General features: G+C 46.1%; 1 protein-coding gene across 5 annotated transcripts in view; it reads right to left on the minus strand.

Moving 5' to 3' along the window:
• The window catches only part of DOCK11 (dedicator of cytokinesis 11), a 63,322-nt gene extending 60,536 nt beyond the window's left edge, over positions 1–2,786 (minus strand). For all 5 annotated transcript variants that reach the window (XM_017736612.1, XM_017736615.1, XM_017736614.1 and 2 more), the window contains exons 1-2: positions 2,708–2,786; positions 1,543–1,612 (exon numbers count right to left, since the gene is read on the minus strand). In XM_017736612.1, the coding sequence (XP_017592101.1) occupies positions 1,543–1,612; positions 2,708–2,718 (81 nt within the window). In that variant the 5' untranslated portion in view covers positions 2,719–2,786. The remainder of the gene's footprint in view (positions 1–1,542; positions 1,613–2,707) is intronic.
• Positions 2,787–10,999: the final 8,213 nt, after the last annotated feature.

Below are 10,999 nucleotides of genomic sequence, written 5' to 3' on the forward strand. Positions count from 1 at the left end.
TGAGAGCCCAGAGTGATGAAAAAATCTCATCCTGGGGCTTCCAGTGACTCAGCAGCAGAGGCAGCCCTAGCCTGCCTCTGTTGAGCCATGAAAGGGCAGGTTTTCACTCTTTGCATATCAAACTTCCAGAGTAAATTTTCTGATATTTTGTTTCCCTGGGTGAAACAACCCATGATTTGTCCTTTATAATGGTTCGCCTTTTTTCATCAAGAGATTTCTTTTACTTGAATTTCCATTACACAATTCTAATGCAAATGCCCTGTCAGGAAACTGTAACAGAATCCTTTAGATATGGCCATGACAAAAGATATAAACGTCAAAACATCCATGAAAGCACTTGGAATACTCTTCCACAACAAACCTCAGTAACTTCTCTTGTTTGAATATTTGAGACACTGGCCAGAAGAAGAAAGGTCTCCAAATTTTGGTAATATATTTTTGTCCTTTTGCTTTTTTGGAAGCATGCTGGTAACAGCGCACAGCAATGTCTCCAGCCCAGAGCAGATATTTTTAAAGAGGCAGCACCTCAAGTTACTGACGTAATGCAAACCAACAACATAGTCAAAAAAAGATTAAGGCCAAACTTGACAAAACATTTCCATTTATAAAGAAGCCAATGCAGTCCAGACCTGAGGTGTGCTGGGACATACCCCGATAATTTCAGAAATGTGCACAAAACAGTCCCTCCAAATCTTGAGCTCTGCAACAAAGTTCCCTTTGCCTCTCTAAGTTCCTCACATCTTGGTAACATGGGAATTTTAAACAGCTGGACTAAATCCTTCCCTCTGTAAACAAAAACTTCCTAATATCACGAGCATGGATTAATCTCCATATGGTACTTGAAACAGAAAAGCGCTGCCCATCCCTTCTGTAGCAAATGCGATATACATGTGCAGGAAACATGGCATCTGCACCATCCAAAATAATCACCAGATCTGAGATGTCCCAATTGGCAGAGCCCCCAGCCCACCCCCACAGAGGAGCTCCAGGGCTGCATATCTTCCCTACAACCAGCTGAGCACAAAGATGCCAACTTCCAGAGGAAGCAAACGCCTCCCAGCATTGGCACAGTATGTACAGAGCAGGACTGACACACTGTCAACAAGCTGGGTCGAAGCAACTGATGAAAAATTGCAGGTTATGTGGTAAACCCCAGAATCACAGTGTAGAGTTGAAAAACAGATTGACCAGTTTTAGTTCTGGACATGAAGAGTTTTCCTTACTAACTACTTGGCTTCCTTTTGAAGGAAGCCTTCCTCTCTGTCTTCTTCCTTTCCTCTTCCTACGATGCTCTGTTTCAAGGGAAAAAGCCATGAGAAATATGACTAATCTTCCAGATAACTTAGGAGACCCTTGGTTGCAAGAGATTATCTTGTCATATGTTGAAATAAATCACTGCCTCACTTTTGATCCCATTTTCACAGCAGAAAGCATCTCATCAAAAAACTGTTCCTAAGAACTGAATTCTGGCTTTGCTTTGTGAAATTTGCTTTTTAACAGGAATACATTAAAAAAAACCCAAAAAACCAACCTTCTCCTTACCTCATCCTTTTCAAAGTCTTCATCAATTTCAAACACATGGCTTGGAATCTTGTCTGGCCTAAAGGATTTGCTGAAATCACAACATATTTTCATGTTTAATGATTGGAACATGATGGCTGTCTGAGCCAGCAGCTGATGCTGGATCCAGAAGCAACAGCCGAACTGCAGGCTACAGAGCACAGAAAATACACTGCAAGAGACCTACAGCTCCTTACAACTGGGGAAAGCTAAGTTCTGAGTGCATTTCATGGAAATTAAGCACAAGAAGTCTGTAATTAGCTTTCTCTTGTTAGCTGTTGGATTCTGCAGTTTTTGCTGACTTGCATTTATGGAACAAAGAGAGAGCACCCCAGTTTAACTTCCGTCTTTACCAAAAAAAGAAGCAAGATCAGACAACAAGATTATTCACAAATTTTAACATTATTTGATCAACAGTATTACTCCATTGCTGCTTCACATCCCCTTGAGACCCTCAGAACAGACCCACTTCATCCAATTAAGAAGAAAAAGCATTTAACAAGCTTCCAGCACACAAGCAGCCTGGACAGGGGTCCAGATATGCCCAGAGCATAGGCAGTGAGAACAGAGCAGGCACCATCACAGAGAAAATAAAAATCCAGCAGAAATCTGAGATGTATGTGCCTGTCTGAAAACCCCAATTAGCTTTGGAGCTGGAAGCACTGGCACAGACCAGAGTTTCCAAGTACATAAGTCCCCAGCACTGCCAGCATTTGCAGCAATATCACATCAGCCTCTCTGTACTGAGGACACAAGGAGAATCTGCTTGGCATGGGAACAAAGTGTGTAGCACACAGGCAACATCAACCCAGCGGGACAACGATGCTCCTGGGTCAGGATGTGCAGACACTGGCAACGCTATTTATCCTGCCATAGGCCTGGGCTGCACTCTGTCCTCATCCCAAATGGAGGGGCTGTACACACACTGGTAGATGGGATGTGAAGCACTGACCCATACAATATTGTGGGCATCTCCCTGACAGAGCTGAGGGGCAATGGCATGACAACACAAACCTCTGGCTCTAATCTTCAGTGACACATCTCTGGAGGAGAGGCTGCTTTTGGAACAGGCGTCAGGGAAAGGGCAGACTGCTCCTGCTAAGTCCTGTGACCACACATTAGCATTCCAAGGGAGCACGACACTTACCATGGCAACATCCGAAAGTCTCCTGAGTATTCCTCATATTTGTAGTTTACCACGTACCAGTCAGAGCTGTAGGTTTTAATGCACTGAAAGGAAAACAATACAGCTCTTAGAAAGCTACACCAAGCAAAACAAAGCCCGGCACCAGTCTGAAAAGTTACACACTGCAGGGTGAGGTAAGCACAAGCGGGAAGGGTGTGGGCAAAGCTGCTTCACTTGTTTCATGTAGCAATGCAGAATTTCCTAAGGAACCTTTTCAGCACAGGGACAAAAATCACACAGCATCTGGCCTGCCACACAGCTACAGATTTTGTATTTACATCACTCCAAGGCTCTGAAAAAAGGAGTAGTGATTTGGGAGGAGACTGCTTTCTGGAAAGCACCAGTTTTCTGTCCTTGGAAACACAGCATGTCTAACTCGACATCGACCATCGCTTCTTGTTCCACTGCACTTGAAGGGAATGGTTGTGGAGAGCAGCACTTCACAACAAACCCACAGCACTCCAGATGCTCCAGGGAGGTTGTGGATCCCCTCCTTGTCAGGCAAGTGATGCAAAGCCACACACCTTGGCTGTGTAAAACACCCATTGAAAAGACATTCTGCACATGAGACGCCTGTAAGAACCCTCCTGCGCAGCAGGTTTGGCAGTGCTTCCCACAAAGGAAAAGCCAAGTGATCTGCAGTCCTGTGGATCAGGAGCTACAGCTGAGCATCTTGCCCAAGGGATATAAAGGGCTGAAGGCAGGTGTCACACAGACTTTGCCCCTACCTCTTTGACAAAGAGACTCTGAGCTTTCTTTAGAGCATCTTCTGGCACCGTTGACTGGACCGTCCTCCTCTGTCGGCCGATGATTGAGATCTGCAGGAAAAAGAACACTTTTTCAGCACGAACTCCATCTTCAGGGCTTGACATTCACTTTAAATAAATGTGGTGGGCCTAAACCACCAGTGGGTCATTCTAGTTTTATGGCAGTAATGCAGCCAAAAATAACACGCGGTTAATGGTGGAAATTTTCCAAGGTAACCAGGATGGGAGACAAGTGAGCCTCAAACATGGGAAACAGCCAGAGAAAACTCACAGACACATCTTCAATCGGAAATATCAGGAGGTCCCGGAGAGGATCACTGTAGATCTGAACTCTGCGTTGAAGGATCACATTCTCATAGTCCAAGGGTTCCACCACTTTCGTTTTTTCCTGCAGGAAAAATAGGTAATGAAAAAAATTACATGTATGTAACATCTAAAATAACCAGTAACTAACCTCTGGTGCTTAATTTCAAACTGTGTGACCACTGTACTGCCCATTATTCAGCACTCTGATACTCCTGTGCTGCAGGTAACCACTGATGAGCATGTTTTGCAGAGAGGGAAATGAGGGGATAAGTTTTAAGTAATAAGCTAGGGGAAGAAACTAAGCACTATGCTGCTCTGTCTCAGCCCAGTCTCTAATCTCTTCATGGAGTAAGAAAGCCTCCTGGACAGGCCATAGCTTTAACAGCTGCAAGATCCAGCATCTTTACGTTTGAGCAGCTCATCTGTACAGCTTGGAAGAAATACAGGCCCCTGCGCTGGCTCTGCTCAGCTCAGGGCTGGTTTAGTTTGAGGAGCAGATGAGAGCTGTGCTCCCCTAGGAATGATGAGAGCAGGGCTGCTGCTATGACTGCCAAAGCAAGAATCTCAGCCCATGGAAGGAAGAACAGCACCCCTCTAGTAAGACAGGAAAGCCGTCTCCATAAATTGCACCCCAGACACAGCCAAAGGCTAGAGCCTAGTTTTATTCTCACTCACATTTCAGGGAAGCAAGAGGAACTTCTCCAAAAATCCCTGGAGTCATGAGCAAAAACTATTAGGAGAGCTTCATTACATTCCCTATTGCACCAATTTTGGCTGTATAACAAATCCAGAAAACAGAACTTAGCAAAATGAGAAAAACACAACTTCTGAAGCAGGCAAATGCCACCTCAGCTGCCCAACCTGACTTCAGATTTCATGAGCAAGAGTGAGACTCTCAGCACTGCATTGCGAAAATCAAACTTCACACCAAAAGCCAACCAATGACTCTGTATAGGAGTGGTCACATTAAAACAGGAACCAAATTCTAACACATCAACTTTGCCTTGTTTTGAACCTTGACCAAAATCCTGATGCTTGGCCCTGCCATGGACAGTGTTTATGAAACCCCTCCAGCAGCATGTGATGTCATGTGCCTCTGGACATGACACCCTTGCAGGACAACGTGCTTGGGCTCTCCACTCTCAGAAGAGAAACATCAGATGCTTACCCACGGGCAGCAAATGTTACCTTCCAGTCAAATGGCGTTTCTGGGACGAACTGTTCACAATGACTGGAGTTAAAGATGAGACCAATAAAAGTTAAAGATGAGACCAAGGGTCTCTTGCTGAACACAGCACAGCACAACCTGCAGCCTAAAAAAATGAGTCCCAAATGAGGACTGAAAGCTCAGCATTGTATAACACCACTGTATAAACAGCCACACCACCAAGAGTTCAAACAACTCAACGTTTTCTGTGACACGTGAGATAAGCAAAGAAGTCAACATTGCTCTTCCATAACCAATCCTAGCCAAAAGTCCTGTGCATGTTCTGTACCTTTGGCTCCTAAGGATCTGGGATGCACTTAGGGAACACCTCCTGCCTCAGACAGTTTCGCATTTAAAATGTCTCCTTTCCATGCTGCAGAAATCCAGCATGAATTAGCTCACTTATCTGAAAAAGTTTCCTTCTTAACTACTTTCTGAAAACTTCGCTTCACTTCTTTCACAGTACTGAAAGGAACCTCAACTCCTCAGATTACCAGTGAGAAAGACAAAGGTCAGTCAGCAGAGAGCCCAGGCTGGATGACAGAGCATCCAGGGGTTGCTGCCTGCTCCCTCAGCCATGGGGGATTCGGGAATGAGGTGACAAATGCTGCCAGTCCCACTGGACACAGAGAACTTCTTGCTTCTATATCCAAGACCTGAGCTGTACAGGGCTTTAATAAGAAAAGAAAGAGTCCATCTGAAAAATAGGAGTCTGAAAAACCCAACAGGTAGACAAAGAAAAGGAACTCATTTACTCTCAGTCAGCCTCATGCTCATTAAATGCTTAATTGAATTCAGTTAATCATCTGAAACACCGGTCTTATTTCAGGATAGCATGGTGCGCTTCTGAAAGTCTGCCAAGCTCTGCAAATTAACGTGAATTAACAGGACATCCATTTGCAGGTCTGGGGCCCCAAAGCTTGTCCTCCCCACAACACCAGGGCCCCACAGAGTACACACACAGATCTTTGTCGACCTCTCTGATTTACTGCAGCAATCCTGGCAAAACTCAGCGCTGTTGATGGGTTAAAGCAGCGCGATAATCCCAAGAACTCACACCAGCCCCCCTCTCACCTCACCCTGCAGCAGCTGTAACAGTAAATTAGAGTCCCTCTACAAGCCTTCCACATCTCTTTGGGAATGCAGGCCTTCCAATCACACAGTATTTTTAGTTCTTTTTTATTTTGCAACATGGTCCTGAAACTAGGACTCTGTTTCTAAAGGTGTCCTTTTTGAAAGTTGGGGAATTGATGACATTTCTTTTCTAGATCTAATACCTCTGATGACCAGCAAGATAAAGTCCTGGCAGTCATCCTCATGGGATGCAATGACAGCTAAAGGGTAAGAGCTGAAAAGGATCCCAGATCTTCACATGAGATGTTTGAAAACTCACAGATCACTGCCTACAACAAATACGAAAAAAACCCCTTAAAAACTCACTGCAGCCCCCCTAGTGTGGTAGGTAATGATACTGGAAAAAATGCATGGTGCAGGCTGTAATCTATATCTGACAAACCAGTACCAGGCCCTGTGACACGCATCTGATGCCCCAGGGATGAAGGGTTGTGCACTGCCACTGAGAAGGGTTCTGCAGCACCTAGACAGGCATTTCTCCTCTGGAACTGTTAGAAACACAGTCCCTAGGGCTCCCCTTGCCCAAGGTGTGCAAATTTCCCGTCTCAGCACACAGCAGCCCTCCATTCCCTGCAGTTCAGTGTTACACTGACCATGCTCACACTCAGCACATCACCCAGGCTGCCATAGGACATGACAGGAACCACAGACGTGTCTCTAAAGCCAACCTGTTTGTTATCAAAGCAGCTGCTCATGGAAGGATGTGGCCTGGCTCCTGCCTGCCATCGAGGAAACAAACTCCTCCGTCCATCCTGACCTGTGCAGGCTGCCCAGTGGGGCCAGGCACGTTCATGTCCCTGCAAACAGACCTGTGGAGTAAGGCGGGAGCCATCCCAAATATTTGTTGCCCTTCAGCCCAGCAAGGCTGAAGATAAAGCTTTAAATGCTGAAAATGGGATTTCAAAGTCTTAGTTTTCCTGGGGGTGGAAGTGCATACCCCACACCACCTTGGGCTCAGATCACACTGCCCAGCACTGTCACAACAGCAGATGGTACCCACCAAAGTCATTATGAAACCAGAGGAAAGACTATTACACTAAAGTAATTAGAGTCTTAGAAACCACAAATTCCTCCACAGGGGAAGCCAATACCCAAGTACAAAGAAATGCTGCCAGTCCAGCAACAAAATCAATCCATTTCTGCAGGAAAAAACATGCAGTGCTGCCAAAGGTATCCTGCTCTGTGGCACACACACAACAGCTCTTCACCCAGGGCAGGCAGACACTGCACTGTGATGCTCCTGGGCTCCTCCAAGCTCCTGAGAACACAGCAGGGGCAGGCTGGGGTGAGCTGCCCTCTCCTGTGGTTCCTGTGGATGCAGCATCGGAGCACACCCAGCAGCAGCATCCAGCCCAAAGCACTGCAGCCCACTGTGCTGGGATAAAAAACAAGGGAAATACCTTGAGAAAAACAAACATGATTTTAAACAAAGATAACATGAGAGCAGTGCATCCTCCCAGACAAGCTCACTCACCCTTCTTTAAAAAACCACAGGTTCAAGCCCCACACACCAGCCTGCTCCTGAAAACACACATTGCTCTCTCTGTCCTCTGCTTCTGCCCCGAGACTGCTGCTCCTCGCAGCATGGGGCCATGCAGAGGGTTGTCTGCTGTGCTGTAGACCTCATCCACGCTGGGTCACGTGGCTCCACTTGGACAACAGCACAGGCAGAACAACAGCCTGTGTATTGGACTATTGACTCGCCACCACAAGAGAGCTGGCTGGCATTTTAACAGGAAATTCAGAGAAATTGCTGCAACAGAAACATGCCCACAAACACCAACACAAGGCTCTGCCTTTGGCCAAGCACAAGCACAAAGAGCCCGGCATGAGAGAAAACTCAAGTAAGGTCCTTGTCCTCCGTGCCTTGCTTGACCCACTGCTCTCTGCCAGCCTGAGCCCAAACCCTCCCCAAGACAGAAACCACCAGAGAGAGAAAGCAAAGGAATGGTTTAGCAAGGGAATTACCATTAACAAAGAGGGGGATACTTAAGTCAGATTAAATTGTCACCCTTCTGCATCTATTTTGCAAAGCATATAAAATTCCTTTTATTTGCTTTATAAACAAAGGCTCACAATGACAGCTTGTTCATGTGGAGAAGTATAGGAAAGAACATTTCTATTTTAAACTTTTAGTGCCTGAAAAACAGTAGCCACCTGTCTTACAGTGTTCTGCATCTGAATACCATAAAAACACACCACTTTCTTGCTATATATGATTAATACTTTTCTGAGATCCATTTCTCCCAGAATTACAACAGATACAACCCAAGTGATGTGAACGTACAGAATGAAAAATGTTTCATCTGAGGATTTTTTTAAAGTAGCAGCCAAAGGAAAACTGTGAGAAAGCTTTTGTATTTTCAGTCTTGTCCGTTCAGCCCTCATTTAAAACAATATCCAGAGAAGAAAATGACAAACCAGGCTGGTTTGTAACCAATTTTCTGGTCCCTTTGCAGTGACACAAGTCCTCAGCAGCTGCCAGTGCATGACAGAAGCCAAGCCCAGCACTGGAGTTGCACCACTCTTGACTTTCACTTCTCGTGGTTCCAACGGCCACCAAGCACACAGAGATACACACACCCTGCCCTGCAATACTTCCTCCGGGCCTTCCACTGAAAAAAAAACCTACAGTTCCACCAGCCCCCAGCACGTGATTTTTTTTCTCACATCCTCAGAAATGAAGCCCCACCCAGTGTGTGCATCTACATTTCAAAGCAGCAAGAGACACAAATGAGATGAATTTTAAAAGTGCTGGCTCTTTAGAGCAGCTGAAGAAAGAAGGAGGAAGAGGACAGATCACATGTATGAATATAACTGTATTATCTCAGAGTGTACAACTGTTCCCCAAAATTTAGCGACCATTTTACAGCCTATCTATTTGCTGCCTCATTTGTTGCAACTCTGTAGTGCACTTATGTGGAAAGCCAAGCAAAGCCCCAATTTTAAAATAAATATCAAAGGACCAAGTAGGTGAAATACATAGAAAACGAGAGGAAAAGTCAATTTGGAGAATTAAAAGCTAGAAGAGGGGAAAATGGAGGTGTACAACTACCCTTGGGACACACCTGTCACAGCTAAAACCACATCACTTCTGAGACTGGCATCACTCCAGAGCAGAGGGACCACTCCCCACTGCAATGCACAATCTGGAAATGTGAGGATACCTCAAAAACAGCAGAGAGAAGTCCTCATTTTTTTATTTTGCTCAAGAAACCTGACTGTACATGAGAGAATTTAAATGATGCCTGGGAACTGAGCAAACTCACTTGGCAAACCATATGGGCATATGGAATTGAGCAATTTCTATCCACAGAAAAGCTTTTCCACAGCAAGGCATTCAAAGATCAGGTCAAGGCAAACTCAAATTGTGTGGTCTTTGAGAGTCTTTTTTTTTAGTACCACATTTGTGACTCCTCACTTTTTCCAACCCCAGTTCCTGCACTGCCATCTGATCCCACTTACACACTCTCACTCAAGCTTGCAGAAAGGCTACAGAGCTCAATTTATAAAAGCTCAGATTCAAATCATTCCAGACTGCTGGGCATAAGAGAGAATAATGACAAAACATAAACTCTGGGCTTGGCCATCCAAGGTTTATGGAACTGCCATAAACCTCTGCAAAGCCAGAATAAAGTCTGTGCCCCAACGACTTTGCATTCAAAAGTCCAGGAGAAAGGGAAGAGGTAGGAACAGAGATCAGGGAAGGAAGGGCAAGCAGGGAGACAGTGTGAGTCAGCACATATGGCAGCAGTCACAACACAGTGCAGCCTTGCTGATGCCAAGAGGTTTGTGGGCTTCTCAGCAAAGCCACATTTTGGGAAGAAATCACCAGGGTGGCAAAGCGGCAGCTCTCAGCAGGTGATGGGGAGCTTGTGCCCATGAGCCTGCTGCAAACCCAGCACTCAGCTGGATGTAGCAGATGTACGATGGTAAAACCTCAAGGATGAAAAACAGTTGATAAAGCTGGGTATGAGCAGGCCAAAACTACTTTTACACTGGCCAGAAAAAGTTTAAAAACACAAGAAAAATGTCCAGACAGGAATCCTGGCTCTGCTGAAGACACGAAAACACCGAGACACCACAGCTGCACCTGGAACAGGTGAGAGGGATGGACTGTAAAGTGGGCATGCAAACACACAGAGCATCTTGCGAAATGGCAAGGGAGGAAAACCTCACCAGAAGGAGGAGGAGCAGGGGAAGCATGGAGAGGGAAGAGTCTCAGGAGCTGGCCCAAGGTGGTGCAGGGGAGGGTAGAATGGGGCACCTGGGGATGGATCTGTGCAGGGACCACATCATGGGAAGCAAAAATTGTGCAAAGGTTGGGCTGTGTAGCTCAAGAGGCAGGAGACGGGGGTCAGGGAGGCCAAGGGGTTGGCAGAGAAGGTGTGCACTGCAGACAGGAGAGGAGCCCCATGGGCAAACAGGAAGGGAAGAAGGAATTGGTGAGGAGAAGGGGCCTGCCAGGGAGTGATCAGGTGCTAACACAGCTCAGAGCAAGGCTTTGCACAGCCCTCCACGGGCAGCAGGAAAGCAACCTCTAAACAGCAACACATCATTGCTAAGGGTCTCATTAGACAGAGGGCTGGGTCAGAGTCCACACACTCCCATCTCCATTGAGGAGTTACGTGGCAGTGCGACGCTCCAGCTCTAAATGCAGTGCCAGCAGCACAAGGCTGCTGTGTCCCACTCTTCCCCTGCTCTGCCTGGCATGGAGATGGCTGCACCTCACAGGAGCTCTCAGAGAAATAAAAAGCTAAGTGGTAGGGAAGGGGAGGATGAGTGCACAGTCCTGGCACCCTGCAAGAAAACACTTGCAGTGGAAATGACTCACTCTTT

This window comes from Corvus brachyrhynchos, unplaced genomic scaffold (assembly GCF_000691975.1).
Source record: "Corvus brachyrhynchos isolate BGI_N302 unplaced genomic scaffold, ASM69197v1 scaffold36, whole genome shotgun sequence".
NCBI classification, from domain to species: domain Eukaryota; kingdom Metazoa; phylum Chordata; class Aves; order Passeriformes; family Corvidae; genus Corvus; species Corvus brachyrhynchos.